Source organism: Diabrotica virgifera, chromosome 4 (genome assembly GCF_917563875.1).
Source record: "Diabrotica virgifera virgifera chromosome 4, PGI_DIABVI_V3a".
Taxonomy (NCBI): Eukaryota; Metazoa; Arthropoda; class Insecta; order Coleoptera; family Chrysomelidae; genus Diabrotica; species Diabrotica virgifera.
Genome location: NC_065446.1, coordinates 95,026,165 through 95,046,849, shown reverse-complemented (window position 1 = coordinate 95,046,849; position 20,685 = coordinate 95,026,165). Strand labels below are relative to the sequence as shown.

The 20,685-nt window shown below is 33.4% G+C and overlaps 1 protein-coding gene across 10 annotated transcripts in view; it reads right to left on the bottom strand.

The window, feature by feature from the left end:
• Positions 1 to 20,685, bottom strand: part of LOC114326081 (rho GTPase-activating protein 21-B) — an 811,276-nt gene that overhangs the window by 286,280 nt on the left and 504,311 nt on the right. For all 10 annotated transcript variants that reach the window (XM_028274292.2, XM_028274294.2, XM_028274293.2 and 7 more), the window contains one exon: positions 18,732 to 18,779. In XM_028274292.2, the coding sequence (XP_028130093.1) occupies positions 18,732 to 18,779 (48 nt within the window). The remainder of the gene's footprint in view (positions 1 to 18,731; positions 18,780 to 20,685) is intronic.

Sequence of the window (20,685 nt, the reverse complement as noted above, 5' to 3'; positions counted from 1 at the left end):
ATCTGCAGTACCTTAAAACTAGTCGAAAAATCTATCGAGTAAAATAGACCACTGTTTTTTATTTTTGTTGTCTTCGACAAAGCATTTGACATAGTGGAAACAGTCACTTTCTTAAAAGCATCATCAGAATACAGAATAGACTACAGGCATTCGAATATTAGGTATTCGAAATATATATGAAAATGCAACAACAACTATAAACCTTCATTGCATGACAAAAGATAAAAATTGGCAGAGTGGTGCGGCAGAGAGATACTTTGTCGCCAAAACTATTTATCACTCATGTATTCATTTAAACGATTAAAGTAGGACTCAAAGGGTAACAACATCGATGGGCTGACGCCACATCATCTCCGATATGCAGATGCCACATTGTTTTCATAGCAGATGACTTAGGAGAAGCCAGAGTTATGCTGCAACCACTGCAGCAACTAACATAGAGAGCCAGTCTAAAGATAAACAACTATGGACCAGGGTAATAAGCTAGAAATAGACCATGTTCGGGACACTCAAAGATCCAGGTAGCTGACTACTTTTTTAGTTATTGTATGAAAACCTACCTGTTTCCTGCCTAGAGTTCGCGTCCGTTTTTTAATTATTAACAATTTAGTGCAAAAATCGCGATTTTTTCGATTTTTTGCACCCCTTTCAAAAGCTAAATAGTTGACATAAAATTTCTAAATTTAATTTTTTAGAACATTAAAAAACCTTCAAAATGCGGATTTTTTAAAGTTAAAAAGTTAATTTGTTGCTATGCAAACTGCAAAATAAGTGAAAATCGTTATTTGTTAATAACTTTCACTAAAACTACCTTAGAACTTTAGTGTTTCACCCAAAGTTGGGTATTGGGGTAAATTTGAGACCGATCCATTAATTAGTTTAAGAGTTATTCTAATTGTTTATCCCAGAGACCTTTATTTTGCAATAACATAAGAAAGAAAATAATGAAGATAGGGCAATTCTGAGTATGCCGAATGAAAGTAGAAAACTGATACTATCAAAATGTACTAAAAAACGATAAAAAGATTATCTAATATAGTCAAAAATCCTAATGCCAAATTTGTGAAATTTTGTAGTTTAAAAACATTTAGAATAACTTTAAAAATATCGTCTGTAAAAAAAATCATTTTACATATTACAAAAGCTGGTATTTTACATTTAAAAATGTAGTTTAACTGGTGACTAGTCGTGGTAAGTGAAGGGGGAGCTGGGAGCCTACAAATGCACGAGTTCAAAAACTAAAAAAAGCAACTTAAAACTACTAATATTTTCTATATCTCGGGATCTACTGAATATATTTTGATCGTTCTTTTTTTAATTTGTACGTAATTTTTCTGTACATTACAAATATGTAATTTGTCTAGACATTTATTCTTTAATAAACAGTCTAATTTGTTTAAACAATTTTTGAAAAAATAATTGTTTCCCAAAAATCCATGATTTTAATCATACTATCCCTATTAATCATACAAAAAGTTAAGGTATACTTTAATAAATAAATTATCTTCAATAAATAATTATCTAATAAAAAAACCATTTATTTATTAAAGTGTACTTTAACTTTTTCTGTGATCATTAATGATACTATGATTAAAAAAATAGATTTTTGTAAAAAAATATTTTTTCAAGAATTGTTTAAACAAATTAGACTGTTTAATAATTAATAAATTTATAAACAAATTGCATATTTTGTAATGTACGTAAAAATTACATACCAATTAAAAAAAGAAAGATCAAAATTCGAGTTGATCCGGAGACACAGCAAATTATATTCGTTTGCAATTGCTTTTTCGGTATTTTAACTCGCTGGATTTGTAGGTTCCCCCTAGTAATCGTTTGCACTACATTTTTGAAAAATCGTAAAGGGTGCTGTGAAGGTATAATGTTTGTGCAATTTTTTTAAGAAAAAATACAAATCCCTTCTTTAAAATGAGATTCCTTAATTAGTATAAACAAATTAGCTGTGACTTAAAAAAAACATATTGTTAACTTTGTCCCAAATGAGCCCAAGCTAAATTTTTTTATTTGAAAATTCGTTTTAAAATACTATCTTTTCGAATATATAAAAATATTGTTTCTACGGACAACATTTTTAAAGTTATTCTAAATGTTTATAAACTACAACATTTTAAAAATTTGGCATTAAGATTTTTGACTATGTTAATCATTTTTTTATATTTTTTTAATACATTTTGATACTATCACTCTTCTACTTTCATTTGTCATACTCAGAATTGCTCTATCTTCATTATTTTCTGTCTTATGTTATTGCAAAATAAATGTCTCTGGGATAAACAATTAGAATAACTCTTAAACTAATTAATGGATCGGTCTTAAATTTTGAGGGTTTATTAAGTACCCCAATACCCAACTTTGGGTGAAACACTAAAGTTCTAAGGTAGTTTTAGTAAAAGTTATTAACAAATAACGATTTTCACTTATTTTGCAGTTTGCGTAGCAACAAATTAACTTTTTAACTTTCAAAAATCGGCATTTTGAAGAGTTTTCAATGTTCTAAAAAATTAAATTTTGTAATTTTATGTCAACTATTTAGTTTTTGAATAGAGTGCAAAAAATCGAAAAAATCGCGATTTTTGCACTAAATTGTTAATAATTAAAAAACGGACGCGAACTCTAGGCAGGAAACAGGTAGGTTTTCTTCCTATAGGTCTACAATAACTAAAAAAGTAGGCAGCTACCTACATCTTTGAGTGTCCCGAGAAAATCCTTATTACCCTGGACTACTATGGAAACTAAATGAAAACAAAAATGATGGCGAGTCTCATCCAAAATGTTCTTATAGAAATCGAGAAATCTCGAAATAAGATTAACGCGAGGCAACCCAACATAATGTGAGCTACTCAAAAAAGTAATGTGTTTGGGTGGGGTGTAGTACTCTGCTATCCAATTGTGACCAAATGGATAGCAGAGGTGCAGAACGGAAATAGATGGAAATATCTAGGAAGGCCTATGTTCAACAATGAATAAATCAATTCTAACGTCGTGTCTGTCTGAACTACGTGCAAAAAGAATGTGTGTGTACTTTGTACGCACGTAAGAAGTTATACTTCTATTATATGATTTCAACGAAATAAATATACTTAAAAGTTTATTTGTATTTTATTTAATTAATAAACTAATTTTGATATTACTACTTTCAAAAATTTTTTATTAAAACAACAAAAAAAAATTAAAAAAAGGATAACAATCGTACTTGTCAGGATTTGAACCCGGGACCTTCGCGTTATGTAGTCGAATGCTCTACCAATAACCACTCAGGGTTTTATTTTTACGGTTTCTCAGGCGTAATTACAAACGACTGTGACAAATAGATCAAGTGAAGTATTAAATATAAAAATGTTTATAATACTAATGTTTATGTTTAATAATGTGTAAAAAATGTTTATAATCTTACTCCCAAGGAAGACAAATCCAAAGAGACAAAAATTATAATAAATATAGTTACTAAAAACACTAATATATTATTTTCAAACCTTAGTTGCGCTGATACATACATAAATTGGATGATTTAGCAACTAACAACATACTGTCGGTGTGCGCATACGCAAGGGAATGTAAAAATTCACCCTCGTGCCTAAAGAAGTATAACTTCAAAAAGTGGTTTACAGCGCATAACGCGAAGACTGCCTTGATTTTTACCCATATATTTCTTACATTTTCCCGCTTTCTTCGCATTAAACAGAAAACATCTTTGCTAACGAAATAACTTCAAGAATATTATAGCCGCCAGAGTGTTGTAAAGTAATTTGTTGAACGCACTTGAGAAAAAAGGCACACGTATTCACGTCACATGAACATATGAAAGTACATAAAGCAGCGATAAGAGAAAAATTGTCAGTACATCCTCTTGGACATTAACTTTTTATTTACTTATGATGCATGTCAGTTTCTACTATTGAATGTGTTCGTTCGTGTTTCAAGACATATGTTTTAGAGTTTATTCACGTCAAAAATTGCTGCTAAATTTATTTACGTTCGCAATACAACTAAGGACGATAAGTTAGAAAGTTTTCATACAGTAGCGTCTCGTATGCAAAAATTGTTGCTTATACTGATGGCCAAAAAAATGCAACACCTAGAAGGAAAAATATTTTTTCCACCTACCTCTACCGAAAGTATACTTTTCTGGACCCGATTGTAGGGAGCAAAGTTGTACTTTTCCTCCCTAGGGAGGAAAATATTTTTCCTCCCTAGGGAGGAAAAGTAAAAGTGACGTCATGGTATTTCATTCATGAAATATAACTTATTGACGCCCTGTACAATATCTATTTTCTATTACGTAAGTATCTATACATTTTACCTTTTATTTAAAAACACTCTGTACTTTGCAGAATGGTAAAAAACAGTAAATTGTTATTCTGATTTAACAATGTTTACATTAATAATTTGACTTATATTTGACAGTTGACGTTATATTGTACCTACTTGTTAGTTTTAGTTCTAATAAATTTTGTTGGTTAGTTCCATAAATAAATTTAGTAAAAATGAAAAAATGACTTGTTATTTGAGGAAGGTGGAAAAACCATATGTATAACATGGGAGTAAAGTGCCTTTTCCTCCCTTGAATGATTACTTCATTCTCGGGAGGAAAAGTAGCACTTTCCTCCCTTGTTATACAAATATGTAGCTATTTTAAATAGTTCTTTATGGAAGTATACATTATAATATTCTTACTGTTTGATAACGTTATAAATAAATTTGCAACGCCGTTTTCGTCAAAAAATTAATAATGAGTGGCTCCCCTTGTTTTTCTATGCACTCAGTTACTCTATATGGGCATTGATCAAATCAAGTGGTCTACAACATTATTTCGGAATACTCTTCAGATTCTGCTTAGGGCATGCCACAGGTCTTCAAAGTTTGCTGGAGGACGTCGTAATAGATTTAAGTTTTGACCTACTATATCCCACATTCGATTGGTGACAAATTAGCTGATCTTGATGGCCACTCCAAAGTCTCTACCGGGTGGTGAATTGGAAAACGGGCCATAGGAAACTCAATGTAAAATTCTAAACTGTTGAATTCCTGCTTCCCTAATTATTTTACATCAAAAGTCATGAGAGAATATTTGTAAAGGGTGAAATCTGTATTGAAAACAACTGTTAAAATTATTCTACGAATTAAACATATTCCAAAATTTTGTAAAAATGTAATACATTTTTCAGTTTTTCAGCCCAAAATTAGGCCACACACAGTGCAATAATGTGTCACAATGAAGTTATTATTTTCACATTTTTGAACTTTCAATATTTTTATTATTTATTGTTTAAAAATAATACAGTTGATAAGATATAAAAGTTGCGGAGAATAGTTATTTTCCTAACAAGTGCAGAAAGTCATACTTTTCCGCACGCGACTGCAGTTTGCCGAACGACGCGAAGCGGGAGTTCGGCAAGCAGTCGAGTGCGGAAAAGAGACTTTCTGCAAGCGTTAGGAACAATATTTTTCCTACGAGTCTTTAAAAAATGACCAAATCAATTAATTTAATTAATATGAAAATACATACACAAATTAATTCTTTGACAAGGTTGTCAAAACCAAACTTTCAGCATAATTGGTTAGCATGACGACGGTCTTGGTTTCCATGAGGACGATTCAAAACCACTGTTATTGTCTACTGATTTGACTTTCGAATATTATGTCAAAATTATTTTATTTCATCGAATTCTCAGTAGTAATTGCACAAGAGCTCTAAAATTATTGAATTTTTCCCGAGTGACACTTTGACAGTTTTAATTTCACGAGCCGAAGGTGAGTGAAATTATGTCAAAGTGTCACGAGGGAAAAATCCTATATTAATTTTAGAGATCGAGTGCAATTTGTTGCGATTATTTCATGAATAAAACTGTTAAAAACCAAAATTTTATTGTAATTTATTTATGTAAGTACAAATAAGTACAATTAAACACACAGTTGTTATAAATATTTTACGGTTGAAAGTCATCACTTTTATAATTTTTAAAACATTAATTGTCATTAATGTCACTGAATGTATTTTTTCATAGCAACGAAGGGCATCTGACGTAATATACTTGACGACGGGAAATTATCAAAAATTATCAATTTAATTTAGATTTCTGTAGCTTTCTATTGGTCAGAATCTGCTATGAATGAAATAATCGCGTTAATTTCATTAAAACATGAACACAATAAGATATATTTGAAATCAATTAGTAAATAATATCTAAATATTAGTTTATTGCATGTATTATAATTACTTTAAGGCAATATTAACATATCTAAATTAACACACGTGCGGAAAAGTAAAACGCGTGCGGAAAAGTAAAACGCGTGCGGAAAAGTAATACGCGTGCGGAAAAGTAAAACTATTTAAACTAAAACGCGTGCGCGAAAGTAGACATTTTTGCACGCTCGTAGAAAAAGTATTTAGTGCAGTCACTGAAGTTTTTCACGATTTCGTTGAACCTCCCATCGATTTCCATGAAAATTGGTGAGTAGTTAGAGGATACCTCAAGGAAAAAGGTGACATGATGCCAACTTGCGCTTTTACCCTGGGGGTGGATGCCCCCCCTTCTCGGGGGTGACAATTATTATATTAAAAATAATACCATAAATCGATAGAGGGACAAATTCTAAGCAAAATTTATTTTGTAACGTTATCCACATAAATCAATATTTTTTGAGTTATTAGATCAAAATTTTTATTTTTTCGTAAAAAAATGCATGTTTTAAAGCTGTTTTTCACGTATAACTCAAAAACTATAAGCTTTTATAAAAAAGTTATTATAACCAAAATTGAAGGTAATAAAAAATTGAATAAACTCCTCACTTACAAAACTAAACTAATGTTAATTCAAAGTGAGTTATGAGTAATTGAATGTATATTTTTTTCGACGAGTACTCACATCTAAGTATTCAAGTTTAAATAACGGGAAAAAGATGCATTTTATAAATTATACCTGCTAAGCACTTGTCAAAGTAATTCGGAAAACCTATCAACTGAGCTGCAGAAGAAGTTAATAGCATCAAAATTAAGCAAGTTATGACAAAAATAAGAGGACCCTTTCAAATTCTTTAGGAAAAAGTGAAAAATAAAACAAACGCCATTTCCACAAACATTAAAACTAATAGTATTCCTTACAAAGATTTCTGCATATTGGCAAAGTAATGATTTCAACCATTTTGACCGGTTTAAAATGCATATTTTTGAAAAGAAGATATAATTTTAAAAAATCGGAATTTTTAAAATTATGGTAATTTTCATTTTATTTTGATAATAACTCCAAAAATCCTTCATATACGTAAAAAATAATATACAACCGAATTGTAGTTTTTTCTGAATTAAATATTTTACCTGTTTTACAAAAAGAGTCAAAAATAGTTCTATTGAAACTAACTTACCTTAGTACAAATGTGCTCATAAAAAAAGTTACAGCCCTTTGAAGTTACAAAATGAAAATCGATTTTTTCAATATATCGAAAACTATTAAAGATTTTTTAGTAAAAATGGAAATGTATCATTCTTATGCAGGATAATCTTAAAACAAAATTAGAGTAAAATTTGTCCACCCCATAAAAAATTTATGGGGGTTTTGATCCCTTAAACCCCCCAAACTTTTGTGTACGTTCCAATTAATTCATTATTGTGGTACCATTAGTTAAACATAACGTTTTTAAAACTTTTTTGCCTCTTAGTATTTTTTCGATAAGCGAGTTTTTATCGAGATGCGGCTTCTTTTTTAATATATTTACATAAAAATTGTATGGGAGTTTTGTTCCTTTAAACCCCCCAAATGTTTGTGTACGTTCCAATTAAACTATTATTGTGGCACCATTAGTTAAACACAGTGTTTTTAAAACTTTTTTGGATAGAGGAAATAAAAAATGTAGTATATCAAAGTGTGTAAATAATTTATTTCTTTAGCTGAGCGCTTTCGACATAAATGTCATCATCGGAGCTAATGCTAAAATAAAAAAAAGAGGTCTTGTAAGAAAAAGAAGTACAAAACTCTTTTTTTTTACTTACGTCAATTGTTAAAAAAACTTTGTACTTCTTTTTCTTACAAGACCTCTTTTTTTTTTTATTTTAGCATTAGCTCCGATGATGACATTTATGTCGAAAGCGCTCAGCTAAAGACATAAATTATTTACACACTTTGATATACTACATTTTTTATTTCCTCTATTCATTCAAGTGTGTACAAACTTATCAGTCTTTCAACTATTTTTTTAAAACTTTTTTGCCTCTTAGTCTTTTTTGATGTCACCTTTTATCGGGATGTGGCTTCTTTTTCAAAATATACCTAAAAATCGTCGGCTTAGAGACACAAAAATGTAACTAATTTCACGTTTTGAAGTTCAATCTACGAAATTGAACTTACCTTAGTGAGTTGCGTAGTGAGGAGTTTTCATAACTCCTCACTGGGGTTTTAGGTGTTCAGAAAGAGGTGTCACTCAAAAGAACTCACTAAGGTAAGTTCAGTGGTGTAGATATCTCAAAACGAGACAAAATGTAGTTACATTTATTTGTCACTAGGCCGACGAAATGTAAATTATACATACATTTTGAGATTATTAACAGGTCTCTATAATCGTACTTAAGAGGATCGGTACTTATTTTCGGCTGCAATGCTATTCAAATGGGGATTCATTTTTTTCGAATCCTGAGAAAACTAATAAGTATTTTTGAAAAATTTAAACGCAGATTGAAAGACTACGTTATTAGCGAGGGCCGAAAGTCCCTGAGAACTTCTATAATGTTTATTTTAATAAGTTACAGGGGTGAAAAACTAAGAGAAAATTTAGTGTGATTTTTAATTTCAAATATATCATTCAAAATAAACTTTTTATTTATTCTAAGGGACTTTCGGCCCTCGGTAATAATTTAGTCTTTCATTCTGCGTTTAAATTTTTCAAAAATATTTATTGGTTTTTTCAGGATTCGAAAAAAATAAACACAATGCGGTGGTAATATTTTCCAAATCTATCTTTGTCTTACAACGCACTCGGCCGAATATAATATTGTCAGCATATATTGTCAGTCAGACACTGACAATCAGTGACAATTTTAAATATTTGACATTGCATCGGGAATATGTTGAGTTATTGATTAAATATTATTGAAATATAGTGTATTTGATAAATAATCGATTTAAGACGTGAACTTAATAAAAAGTTATTTATTGTGTATTATTTGTGGAAGATCCAAGCAGAGAATACATCAGGATAATATTATATTCTGTGATCCAAGTATTTTGTTGTTAAAGTTGTTCAAAATTGTAAGCGTTCCATAACAATATATTATTAAAAAATCACTTTAACACTTTTCCTCTTTTCTCGATTGAGTATTAGTCTTTGTTGTACAAATAAATTATTACAATCACTGAATACATAGTTAGTGAAAAAATTATCACATTTATTAACTGAATTAATAATTTGCAATTATAAAAATAACAGTTATCCAAGAACATTCAAAACCCATCTCTTTAAATTAATGATGACATTTTCAAGTAGAATGACATTCTAGTAATGTTTACATATCCATACCAGTGTGAATTTTACTACACGTAATTTGCCGTGTAAAGACAGAAAAAGTAGGGATATACGTAAAATATTTGCGAATTATGTACCCATAGCCTTAACCATATACAAATATGTGGTGGACTCGATAAATATTCAAAATATCTCGATAAAAAAGTCCTAAGAGGCAAAAATGTTTTAAAAACAGTGTGTTTAACTAATAGTGCCACAATAATAATTAAATTGGAACGTACACAATAGTTTGGGGGGGATTAAGGGAACAAAACCCCCAAAAAATTTTTATGGGTACACAAATTTCACTTTAATTTTTATTTAAGATGCTGCTGCCATAAGAATGCCATATGTCCATTTTCAGTGAAAAATCTCTAAGAGTTTTCGACATATGAAAAAAAATTGATTTTCATTTTGTAACTTCAAAGGGCTGTAACTTTTTTTGTGTGCACTATTGTATATAGGTAAGTGGGATTTAATCAACCTATTTTTGTCCCCAGAATCTGTGGTATAATTTATGACCAATCTTTTCGGGACACCCTGTATATTATTTATTTTTTTACCCTGTCATTGTACATGTACATTAACCTCATTTCATAATAGCTTTTTCTACATTAACAAATTACCGACGTTTTTGATATTTATAAACCATCTCATTACTTTATCGCACATTACACGGTAAACAGAGAGCGTGATAATTAATTGTTGTTTACTGTTTAACAAAACCTTAAGATACTATTATCGTCGCAACACGAAAATTATTTCTAAAAAATGCATTTTGTGATGGAACGTGTCAATCTTGTTTGTTGAAAATTAGTATCTCCTTGAATGTGTTGTGTACAACGCATTTTCTTTACAATATACATACATACATTTATTTACCATTACCATTGATTATAAAACCCTACCATGTAGTTATTAATCAATGCCATTACATACTATTAAACGCAAAGGACCAAAGAAACGGTACAACAAAAATAGGGTACATGAAGCTAAATATTAACGGAGAAAGAATTGAAATGGGATAAAGATAATGGTAAACTGACCGAAAGAATACAACCCACCCAAGCAGAACGCTCTAAAAATTAATACATAATCCAGAGACGAGAGACGATACCCATAGTTATTAAGACTAAGAAAACAGATCCGGCAATAGAAAAGGTTAACGAAAACAACAAAACAAGGCTTACAGAAGAAAAAAAGAAACGTAATAGGAGGGAAAGATTAAAGAAGAATCAAGGAAAAATTAGAATAGAAGAATGAGAGAAAAAGTAATATAATTCATAGCGGTTAATGAAAGGATATCCTATATTAGAATAGAGAACAAACGAGCAAACATACGATACTCCTAAGAAGAAACCTGGGAAAATATCCCCATAAACGATATCTTAACAATAATGGGAACGAAAGCTTGTAACCGAAAATTGAAATGTAGCGGGCAAACAAATCATATCAATCATACATTAAGCGCTGGACTCCACTTGCGATTTTCTAGTCGCACGATTGTTTTGTCGCGAAGATTGAATACATTGTTGCAAATACAAGTCAATCCACAATTATTTAGTCGCAAATGGATTGACTTGTATTTTGCACTTGACTTGTCGCAAATGACCATTTTTTATATCGCTTTTAAATAAAAAATGGCGGATTAAAAAAAACGTTGTTGACTTTTTTGATTAAAACACCCAGTATATTTTTTTGTAACTTGAAAAAAACGGTCAATTACCTATCCAGCGATATAAATTTTTTTAAAATCGGTTGTCAAATGACTGAGCAAATAATTTTTTAAATGAGAGATGCAATGTGGAAATCACATAACATAATATCAATTTGCTTCGTTATGGTATTTAGGTATGTGATATCCACGTTGCACCTCTCATTTTAAAAATTAATTACTCAGTGATTTGACAACCGATTTTGAAAAACTTTATATATCGCTGGATAGGTGAACGACATTTCTTTTAATTTACAAAAAAATATATTGGGTGTTGCATTAAAAAAAAGTCAACGTTTTTTTTTTTCAAAAATCCGCCATTTTTATTTTCGTATTTGAAAGCGATATAAAAATTCAATCCATTCAGACAAAACTTTCACTAAAATAAAACATTTCAGCGAAAACCGCATATTTCTATGTTGAGCCGGTAAGAAGTTATAGGCAGTTAAAATGGGGAAAAATATAAGTGGACACCCGGTATAGTATGTACCAAAAAAAAACTATAAATATAAAAAAAAGGATTGGGAAACATTTTACAGATCTATACAAAATCAGCAAAGAGACCTAATGCAGAAGAGGAAGAAATAACAGATAATACAGATGCAGAGAAAGACGCACATATCTATCCATATGGAAAATATCACCGACTAGTTAAAGACAAAAACCTGAGCAAAAAAATAAAGACAAAAATATTATGAACAAGCAATTAGACAGGTGCTAGCATATGGAACGGAAGTACGAGTCTTACGAAAAAAGATAAAGAAAAACTAAGAATAATTGAAAGAAAAACTATAAGAAGAATGCACGGTGAAATAAAGACAGAACAAGGAGAATATAGAAGACTGATAAATAGACTTAGGCAAATATGCAAATTGCATATGTTGCATATTATGCATAAAAAATGCAAAAATATCCAATTTAACATATTTTTATATAAATGTGCATATAATTTGAAATTTTGGTTGTATATATATTTTTATATCCATGTAACAAATAGCTTGGAAATCTCAATATTTAATTTTGTAATTACATAATACATAATTTTTGACGTTTTGTCCCTGATACACTTGTAAAACTACTTGTTGTAAAATAAGCCGTGAACACCTGTGTTCAGTGTCATTCATAAAATAAACTATAATTTCGTTCAGAAAACTATTACCCAATTGGATTCCTCCAAATTATCATTGTTAGACAGTACATCTTTAATAAAAGAATTTGAATCATTGTGTCAAAACGTTAAATACATATTGGGTCTATTGAATAAAAAGAAGTATTTGCTTTTATTTACAAGTATTTAAGTATTTACTTAATACTAAGGTATCTGAAGGTAATATCGCCAAGCTAAGGTTTAGAATTTTTTTGTTGGATAGTGGGTCATATAAAAAAGATGTGACAACTTGAGCTATTCAATGAACTACTTGACATTACGTAGAATCCACTAAAATAATAATTTGGGTATTTTTACACATTATTGGACAATTAAAAAAAAAGTCATCTTTGGCGATATTTCCAACCCTTGTTGGCAATATCGCCAACCTATTATTTCGAATGCAATACTGAATACATAAAAACTGAATAATTGAACATTATACTTCAAAATGATATATTTGCTGAAAAATAACAATAAGTAAGTATTTAAGAACAATAAGATTTTTGTACCATAATCTGGAGTGGTTAGCAAAATGAAGTGTCATGTTTTTCTTCATCTGATGTTTCCATCTCACTTAACTCTATATCATCAGAATCACTATTGCTTGTCGATGACTCTACGGCAGAGCGCTTTTTAATTTTTCCAACCTTCGACGTATCTGGAGAAGGTTGCCAAGGCAACCTTATCCAAGTAGGGATGGTAACGCCAAGGCGTTATTACCATCCATTGGACTTGGCGATATTACCGACATGCACATAAATTGTTTGTAATTTAGTTTTCGAAAATAAGCAAAACTATCTTAAAAATCTGAATGCAACATTTTATTCCCTAGGAAACACGGTACAAATCACCGAAATCAAATAATATTACTCATCAATAATGTCGCTCCAATCTAATAAACACAAAAGATGTAAAATTATAAACGGTACTCCTTCTACACCGAACACTGATACTCAACTGTCATAAACACCGCTGGCGAATCTAAGGTCATCGGAAACATGATCACGCGATTTAGAATACTATGAGGAACATATCCATGTTGCCATTTATTATTTTGCAAAGGTACTTTCTGATAAATCACGAGTTGGCGATATTACCAAGCTGGCGTTATTACCTGCACATGCCTTAATTGAATAAAGTCATTTCTTTAATGCTTTATTCAATTACTATTAAGTAAATACTTAAATACGAGAAAGTAAAAGCAAATACTTCTTTTTATTCAATAGACCCATTGGAAAGAAAACTTTCCAAACATTTTCCAACAACCATGGAAAAAAACAGTGGTTACCAGGTTCTTTCTAAAGTTGTTCAAGTAGTAGCTTGGACATTTTCCGAACCACTTAATTTAGAGCCAACTATTATGGTGAATTTGAAAAATGCCCCAGTTACATCAGTTGATGTTGAAAGAAGTTTTTCTATGTACTCAGATAGAAGACATATGTTTCTGTTATAAAAAAACAGCATTTGATAATTTTGTTGTTACCACAATTCGAAATAATATCATTTATTTGTAAAAATACTTAAATATTTAATTACACAAGCTTAGTTTATAAAATACATACACATGTTAATTAATACAACATGTGAAGATATTTTAAATATTTTTGTAAATTAAAAAAATGTTCTAAATATTTTTTATTGCATGCATATTTTCTAATAAACTTGCATATTTTTGGGTCAAATATTGTATATTTATGCGCATATTTCATACCTTTTTATTTGCATATTCGCCTTAGTCTACTGATAAACCATGAAATAATATTTATAACCGAAGGGGAAGATATAGTAAAATATATTAAAGCGCAAAGACAGAGATGGTTTGAAGACATACAACAAAGAAAATAATAACACACACTAATTAAGAAGATAACCAACTGGAAACAGTAAGAAACAGTCCAAGATGAAGACCAAAAATAAGATGGAAAGACGAACTACTAGAGGATATTATCAAAGATAGAAATTTTAAACTGGAGTGAAAAGATTCAGGACCAAAAAACCATAATAATCTTTGAAAAAGAGCCCAAAGAACATTATGCTGACTAGTCCACCGCGTTAAATGGATTAAAAGGGCTCACGAAATACTGAGCAACCTATAATCTACAATATGCTTTTAACTTTGTCACAATTCTTATCAATAATAAATTACAAATGTTTGACTAGTTTTTCAAGTAGCAGAAATGCAAACACTTCCGCTAAAGAGCCTACCTATCTCCTCTGCATTACCGGAATCGACGTAGATTACTCCGAGCAGGAGGTCACCGACTTGCTCACAGAACAGCAATTCCCGGTCGAAAGACTGTGGAGAGTCAAAGCCTATAAAACAGGCAAAGACTCTAAAGTGATCAAGGTGGTGACCAAATCCTTGGAGAGATTTACGTCAGCACTGAGCCGAGGCATAACTCTAGATGGCGAAATCTATAATGCCGAACTCCCTCATGGCTCCGACCCTACAATCCCTACCCCAAAATATTGCAGCAAATGTTGCATCAACGGACATTCCATCGACGAATGCCCTCAAAAAGCATTCGTCTGCCCCCACTGCGGCGGTAACCACAAGTCCAGCGCCTGCACCAAACAGCAGGAACCCAAATGCCCGAATTGCGGCGGTGACCACCCCGCATATTCAAACAAGTGTCCAAAAAGACACACCATCCCCTCCGCCCAACACGAAATACAGCCACTCACGATCGAAAGATCATTCCCCCCTTTCGAACTCCCTACTGAAACAAAGAACATCTTGTCTATTCAGACTGCTCTGTTGCTTAACTTGTTGCCTGAACTTCGCGAGCATATCGCTGCAATCACGGCTAATCTGATTAGCCAAGTCTACGACCACTCCACAGTGGTCCACGGGTACGGGAGCAATGTCACGGTGACATTCCGCCCCAACCACTAAACACCCCCCTTTTATGGATTTCACCCTAGGCACAGTCAACTGTCAGGGTCTCTCCAAAAAGAGACCCCTCATCAAGAATATCCTGTCGAAGCATAACATCCAGATCCTCGCACTCACAGATACTCTGTCGAAAAACGATCCACACTTCGCAGGATATTCGATCATCCATCGAAGCCGCTGTCAGGTTTCACGTGGGAATGGTATTCTCGTGAAACACGGAATACCGCACAACATACACACATTCCCACAAAATTTTCGTCCACCTGATGTGGACTTCCTGGCAATTGACGTGCACATCCCCAACAACGAAACCCTCACGATAGTCTCTTACTACAAACACCCGGATCAACCACTCAACAGGCATTTGCTAGAGTACTTTTCGAGGCTCGGCAAGGCTGTGTTGATGGGCGATCTAAATTGTAGACACACACAGTTTGGTGATCATCGTCAAAACCCAGAAGGCATCCGCCTCACGGATTATCTACTAGACCTTCCTATTTCAAGAATCACCAACACCGAATTCACGTTTTTGAACGCCAATGGGGCTTCTATTGTCGACCACATCCTAGTTACTAGTAACATTCTGGATCGGTTCGGGGATAGATGCCACATAGGTGATTCGATAACGTCAGACCACGTACCTCTTCTTGTCGACACCGACATACTCATTCCAAAACAACCAAACCCTCCAAGATCTATAAGAGACTATCGTCACGCTAACTGGACTGAATTCCAAAACTTCATCACACAAAATCTCCCTATGTTAGGCGAACTCGATACTAACGATAGTATCGACACCAGTGCAACCAATATCGAGAACCTCATCACTGAGGCGATCACGCACGCAATTCCACTCAAACAAATAACTTATACATCACCGGCACTTCCACAATACATCATTGCCAAAATTCAACAAAAACGACGTCTTCTACGTCAATACAAGGCCAACAGAAACCCACTTATCAAAACAGAGTACAACCGGATCTGTGCCAGGATAAAGAGGGAGATATCTGTCCTAACGGCTCGCCGGTGGGAAGATGCTACCTCAAAACTGGACTACAGAGACGGAGGTAAATTCTGGCAAAAATTTAAAGTCCTAACAAAACAAAAATTATCTCAACCATCTCATCTGTTGGTCAACAATCACATAGTCAATTCCCCAGAAGGGAAAGCCGAAGCATTCAGAAATTCGCTTCAAAACAATTTTCAAACGCCAGATAACCCGAACTTTGATCGCATATTTAAATTCAACACAGAATACATTGTAAATGTTACTCTCAACCACTACATTCCAGTCTATGATCCTATCATGGACCCCCTCACAGACAGGGAAACGGAGAGCTTTTGCCAAATCGGCAAAAACAGCGCTCCCGGACCTGATGGCATCAACCGAAGGAGCCTCAAAAAACTTCCAGAGAGTATCATCCCTCTTCTAACTAAAATATTCAATGCATGTCTCAAAAACAGCCACTTTCCTACTCCTTGGAAAGTGGCCAACACCATCATGCTTTTGAAAAAAGGCAAACCCCCAACCGACGTGGAATCCTATAGACCAATTTCATTAATCAATACTCTGGGTAAAGTTCTTGAGCTAATCCTAAAAGAGAGGCTCAATAACTTTCTTGAAAACCACAATATCATACCAAAATTCCAATATGGATTCCAGTCAGGTAAATCTACTAAACATGCATTAATAGACTTCACTACCAAAGTTACTCAAACCATCAACGATGGTTCATTCGCCATAGCCACATTTCTGGATGTGCAGAAGGCTTTCGACCAGGTCTGGCACGACGGGCTTGTTCGGAAACTTCTGGACATCGGGCTCCCATTGCAATTTACCAAAATTGTACACTCCTACCTCCACAATCGTACTGTCAGAGTGAAAATATGCGATCAAAAGTCCACCCCCTTCACTCCACAAGCTGGAGTTCCCCAGGGTTCAGTCCTAGCGCCGCTGTTGTACATTATCTACAACAGCGACATCACTAACCAAAATATCCCAGGTACTCGGCTGTTTCTCTATGCGGATGACACGACTCTGCTCTCAACTACCTCTCGATACAACCCAAGACTCCTCTTCAGAAGAGCCCAGGCTCTGTTGGACGGCGTCGGCGAATGGTGTTGTAAGTGGAGAGTCACGCTCAACGCGAACAAAACAACAACAATTGTGTTTCGCGCCCCTTCTGTGTCAAATAGAATCATTCGCAATGAAGACGACCAATATCCTCTGAGTTTGTTGGGAGAAAGGCTTGTTGTTAGCCCGACTGTGAACTATTTGGGAGTTCTGTTTACCAGGACTCTCAACTGGGACGCAGATCTAAAGGCAACTTTAGATAGGGTAAGGAACAGGGCCAGACTTCTCAACGCTCTCTCTGGAAAAATTGGCAAGACACACAAGAACACTCTCATTCACACTTACAAGACCTTTATTCGACCCGTCATGGAGTACAAGTCATGTATCTACTCTCTTTGCTCTAGACAAAAACAAGAGAGGTTGTTGAGGACAGAGCGCAGAGTCTTGCGTAGATGTAACTATGAGCACTGGCGATATCCCTCAAACGAAATCCATAACATCTCGAACACCCCCAAAATCACCGAGAGAATAAACTCTCTGAACAGGAACTTCACAATCAAAGTAATCAACGGCCCCCCTTCCGACACCCAAGAATCTCTCAAATGTTCCTGTTCATCTTCCGGCCACGTACTCCACCGAAAGCCCAAACGCAAAAAGATTCATGTACCGTCCGCTCTAATGCAAACATGCATTGACGAACTCCCGGTGGAGTACGAAAACATCCTTGAGGCTACCCCGTTAGCCTTCCGTACCCACCTCTAACATCTCCTCTTCCCTACCCCGAACAGGGAGAAGTTGGTTTTTTGCGGTTTCCCAACTTCATTGCACAATTATACCTGTTCGTCCCAAGAAAATAGCCGCAACTATTTTCTCCACTCGAACGCTCACTGTCCACGCTGCGCTCAAAGCCACCTCCTGACCGCCGACGAGGGACGCAGGTTCGCCTGTCGTTGTACAATGGTTTCTAGGGAGATTGGTCGAGAGCAAAGCACGGACAGTACACGTAAATGTCTATGGAACCAACAACAATCCATCAAACTTTCTTCTCTGTTGACTTCTTAGCCTTCTGGACACCACCGTCCGGCATAACCAAGGATCCAAGAACACCAGGACACGGCGCTTGCCCCAGTGTGTTTTCGGACTGTTTGCTTTTGCTGCCAACACTAAACATTCACCACAAACCCTGAAGAGGACAAAATCCTAAACGGGGAAGCACATTGTACGCATTTCTTCTTAACATTATCAAGACAAGCAAATCAAACAATGTAGTAGTAGTTTGATTGCTAAAAACTACGCAAATATTATTTTGGTATTATGTATATCTAGACGAATGCCTTGTAGTATTCGATATCAATATAAATAAATATGAACAATCACTCACCGGAAACCTGTGTTCAGCTTGTGCTTCCTGTACTCTCTGGAATGTTTCCTGTAAAACAATTAACAATTTAAATTAGTTAAACGCATTCATAAGTAAGTCATAAATAAGTTTGTTATAATACCAATAATATATATGTATTTTATAAATTTATTTGATTTTATTTTTCTTTTTTTCATCGCTTAAGCTATATGTCATTTTATATACACATATTATGCATAAATATTATATTGGTTTAATTTGACTTGCTATAGAATTATATTTTTCATGAACATTGACTTGTCGGTATCATTTCTAGACATTAAGATGATAAAGAATGCAAACGATATTATTCAAATTGATCGGTGTCAGAAATCTACCAAATAGCCAGGTCAGTATGTATTAATAATTAATAACCTTTTTTCAAAAATTAAGGAACAAAACAAAAGACATAGGCTTGGAAACATTTTTATGGTAGGGGAGCAAAGTATGCTAAATTTGCAGTCACTCAAGCGTTATGGGGACCTATTGGGTTGTGATTGTTAGGTCCTAAAACCAAAAAAAGTTAAGTAAAATTTTCCGTTTTAGTGGGAACTTTCCATTTTTTTTATTTAATTTTCCATTTCCAACAATCGTTTTTTCCGATTATAGCGCTATCTATCCATAATTCGAAAAAATTTCTCGAATACATAAAAAATCTAAATCTGCAATAAAAAATTGGGGGTCCCATTTAAGATTTTAAAGTAACCTCCACTCCACCTCCGTGGGGAATCGTATTTGGTACCATTCGATAGATTTTTCAAAAACATTTTGAAACTGTATTTTGCAGTTTTTCGATCTGATGTTCATGTTGCGAAATATCGCGGGGTTTGTATTTAAAATTTTAAATTTACCCCCCACCCCTCCGTGGGGTGGGGGGAACACGTTCGACAGACATAATCAAGCTAACCCTGATTATTCCATCATTTTTGCACGCCAACAACAACGACAGTTTTTAACCCACACACTTCCGTTTTGCGTCATTTTTGTTCAAACAGACTTGCTCGTCGAACAAAACTGTCGAGCAATAAAGCAATTTGTGGGCCCCACTACAGACGAAGGGATAACAATATGTGGACAGCTTGTATATTAGTGCACCCAATAGCTTGACATGTAACACCGTGGCCATATCCTCAATTTTTTGATATTATCACATTACATAAAGTTACATTTAGAAAGAGTTTTGAAACACCAATAAAGTAAAGTGTTTTATGTTGTTTTTAATACAAAAAGCTCAAAAGAGGCATTTTAAATCAAAGTTGATTAAAATTGTTATAAAAAGTAGATCAACTGATAAATAAAAAAGATAAATGAAGATAAACTGTATAAATGTTTTTAAATCAAAGATAATTTAAATTGTTATAAAAAACTAGATCAATAGATCAATCAAACAGATGAATGGTTATAATAAATTAAAAATTGTTTTGAAACACCAATCAAGTAGTTCTTTATTCTTGTAGGTATATTTTTAACATTTATTCAAATTATACCAAAAATAAACAAAAAAAGTATGGCAACACTGTGACGCACAAACATAATATTCAGATGCCACATTTTAAGTACGGTGCAGGGTGCACTAATATACAACCTGTCCTAATATGTAGTGGCTTAATCCCATTGTAAAGTAAGGCCCATTAACTGTATATATGTTTTCATTTCGTCCGTTGTGGAGCAATCACTGGTTAGAACTGATCCGTAAGAATATTAGTTTATTTATGACCTCAAAATGTTTCTTTATGCTAAAATTTTGATACTGTTTCTATCTTTAGCTCTGCTGTTCGACTTTTTCTTCGTTTATTTCGCGTTTCATATTTTCTACGTCATGCGTCAGTTAAGAAGGAATCAAATAATGCTTCTTTCAAGTTTTCGGACCTATCTGTTCTAAAATGATCAGACCATTTACTTATAACAAACATGTAAAAAATAACAGGCATATCGC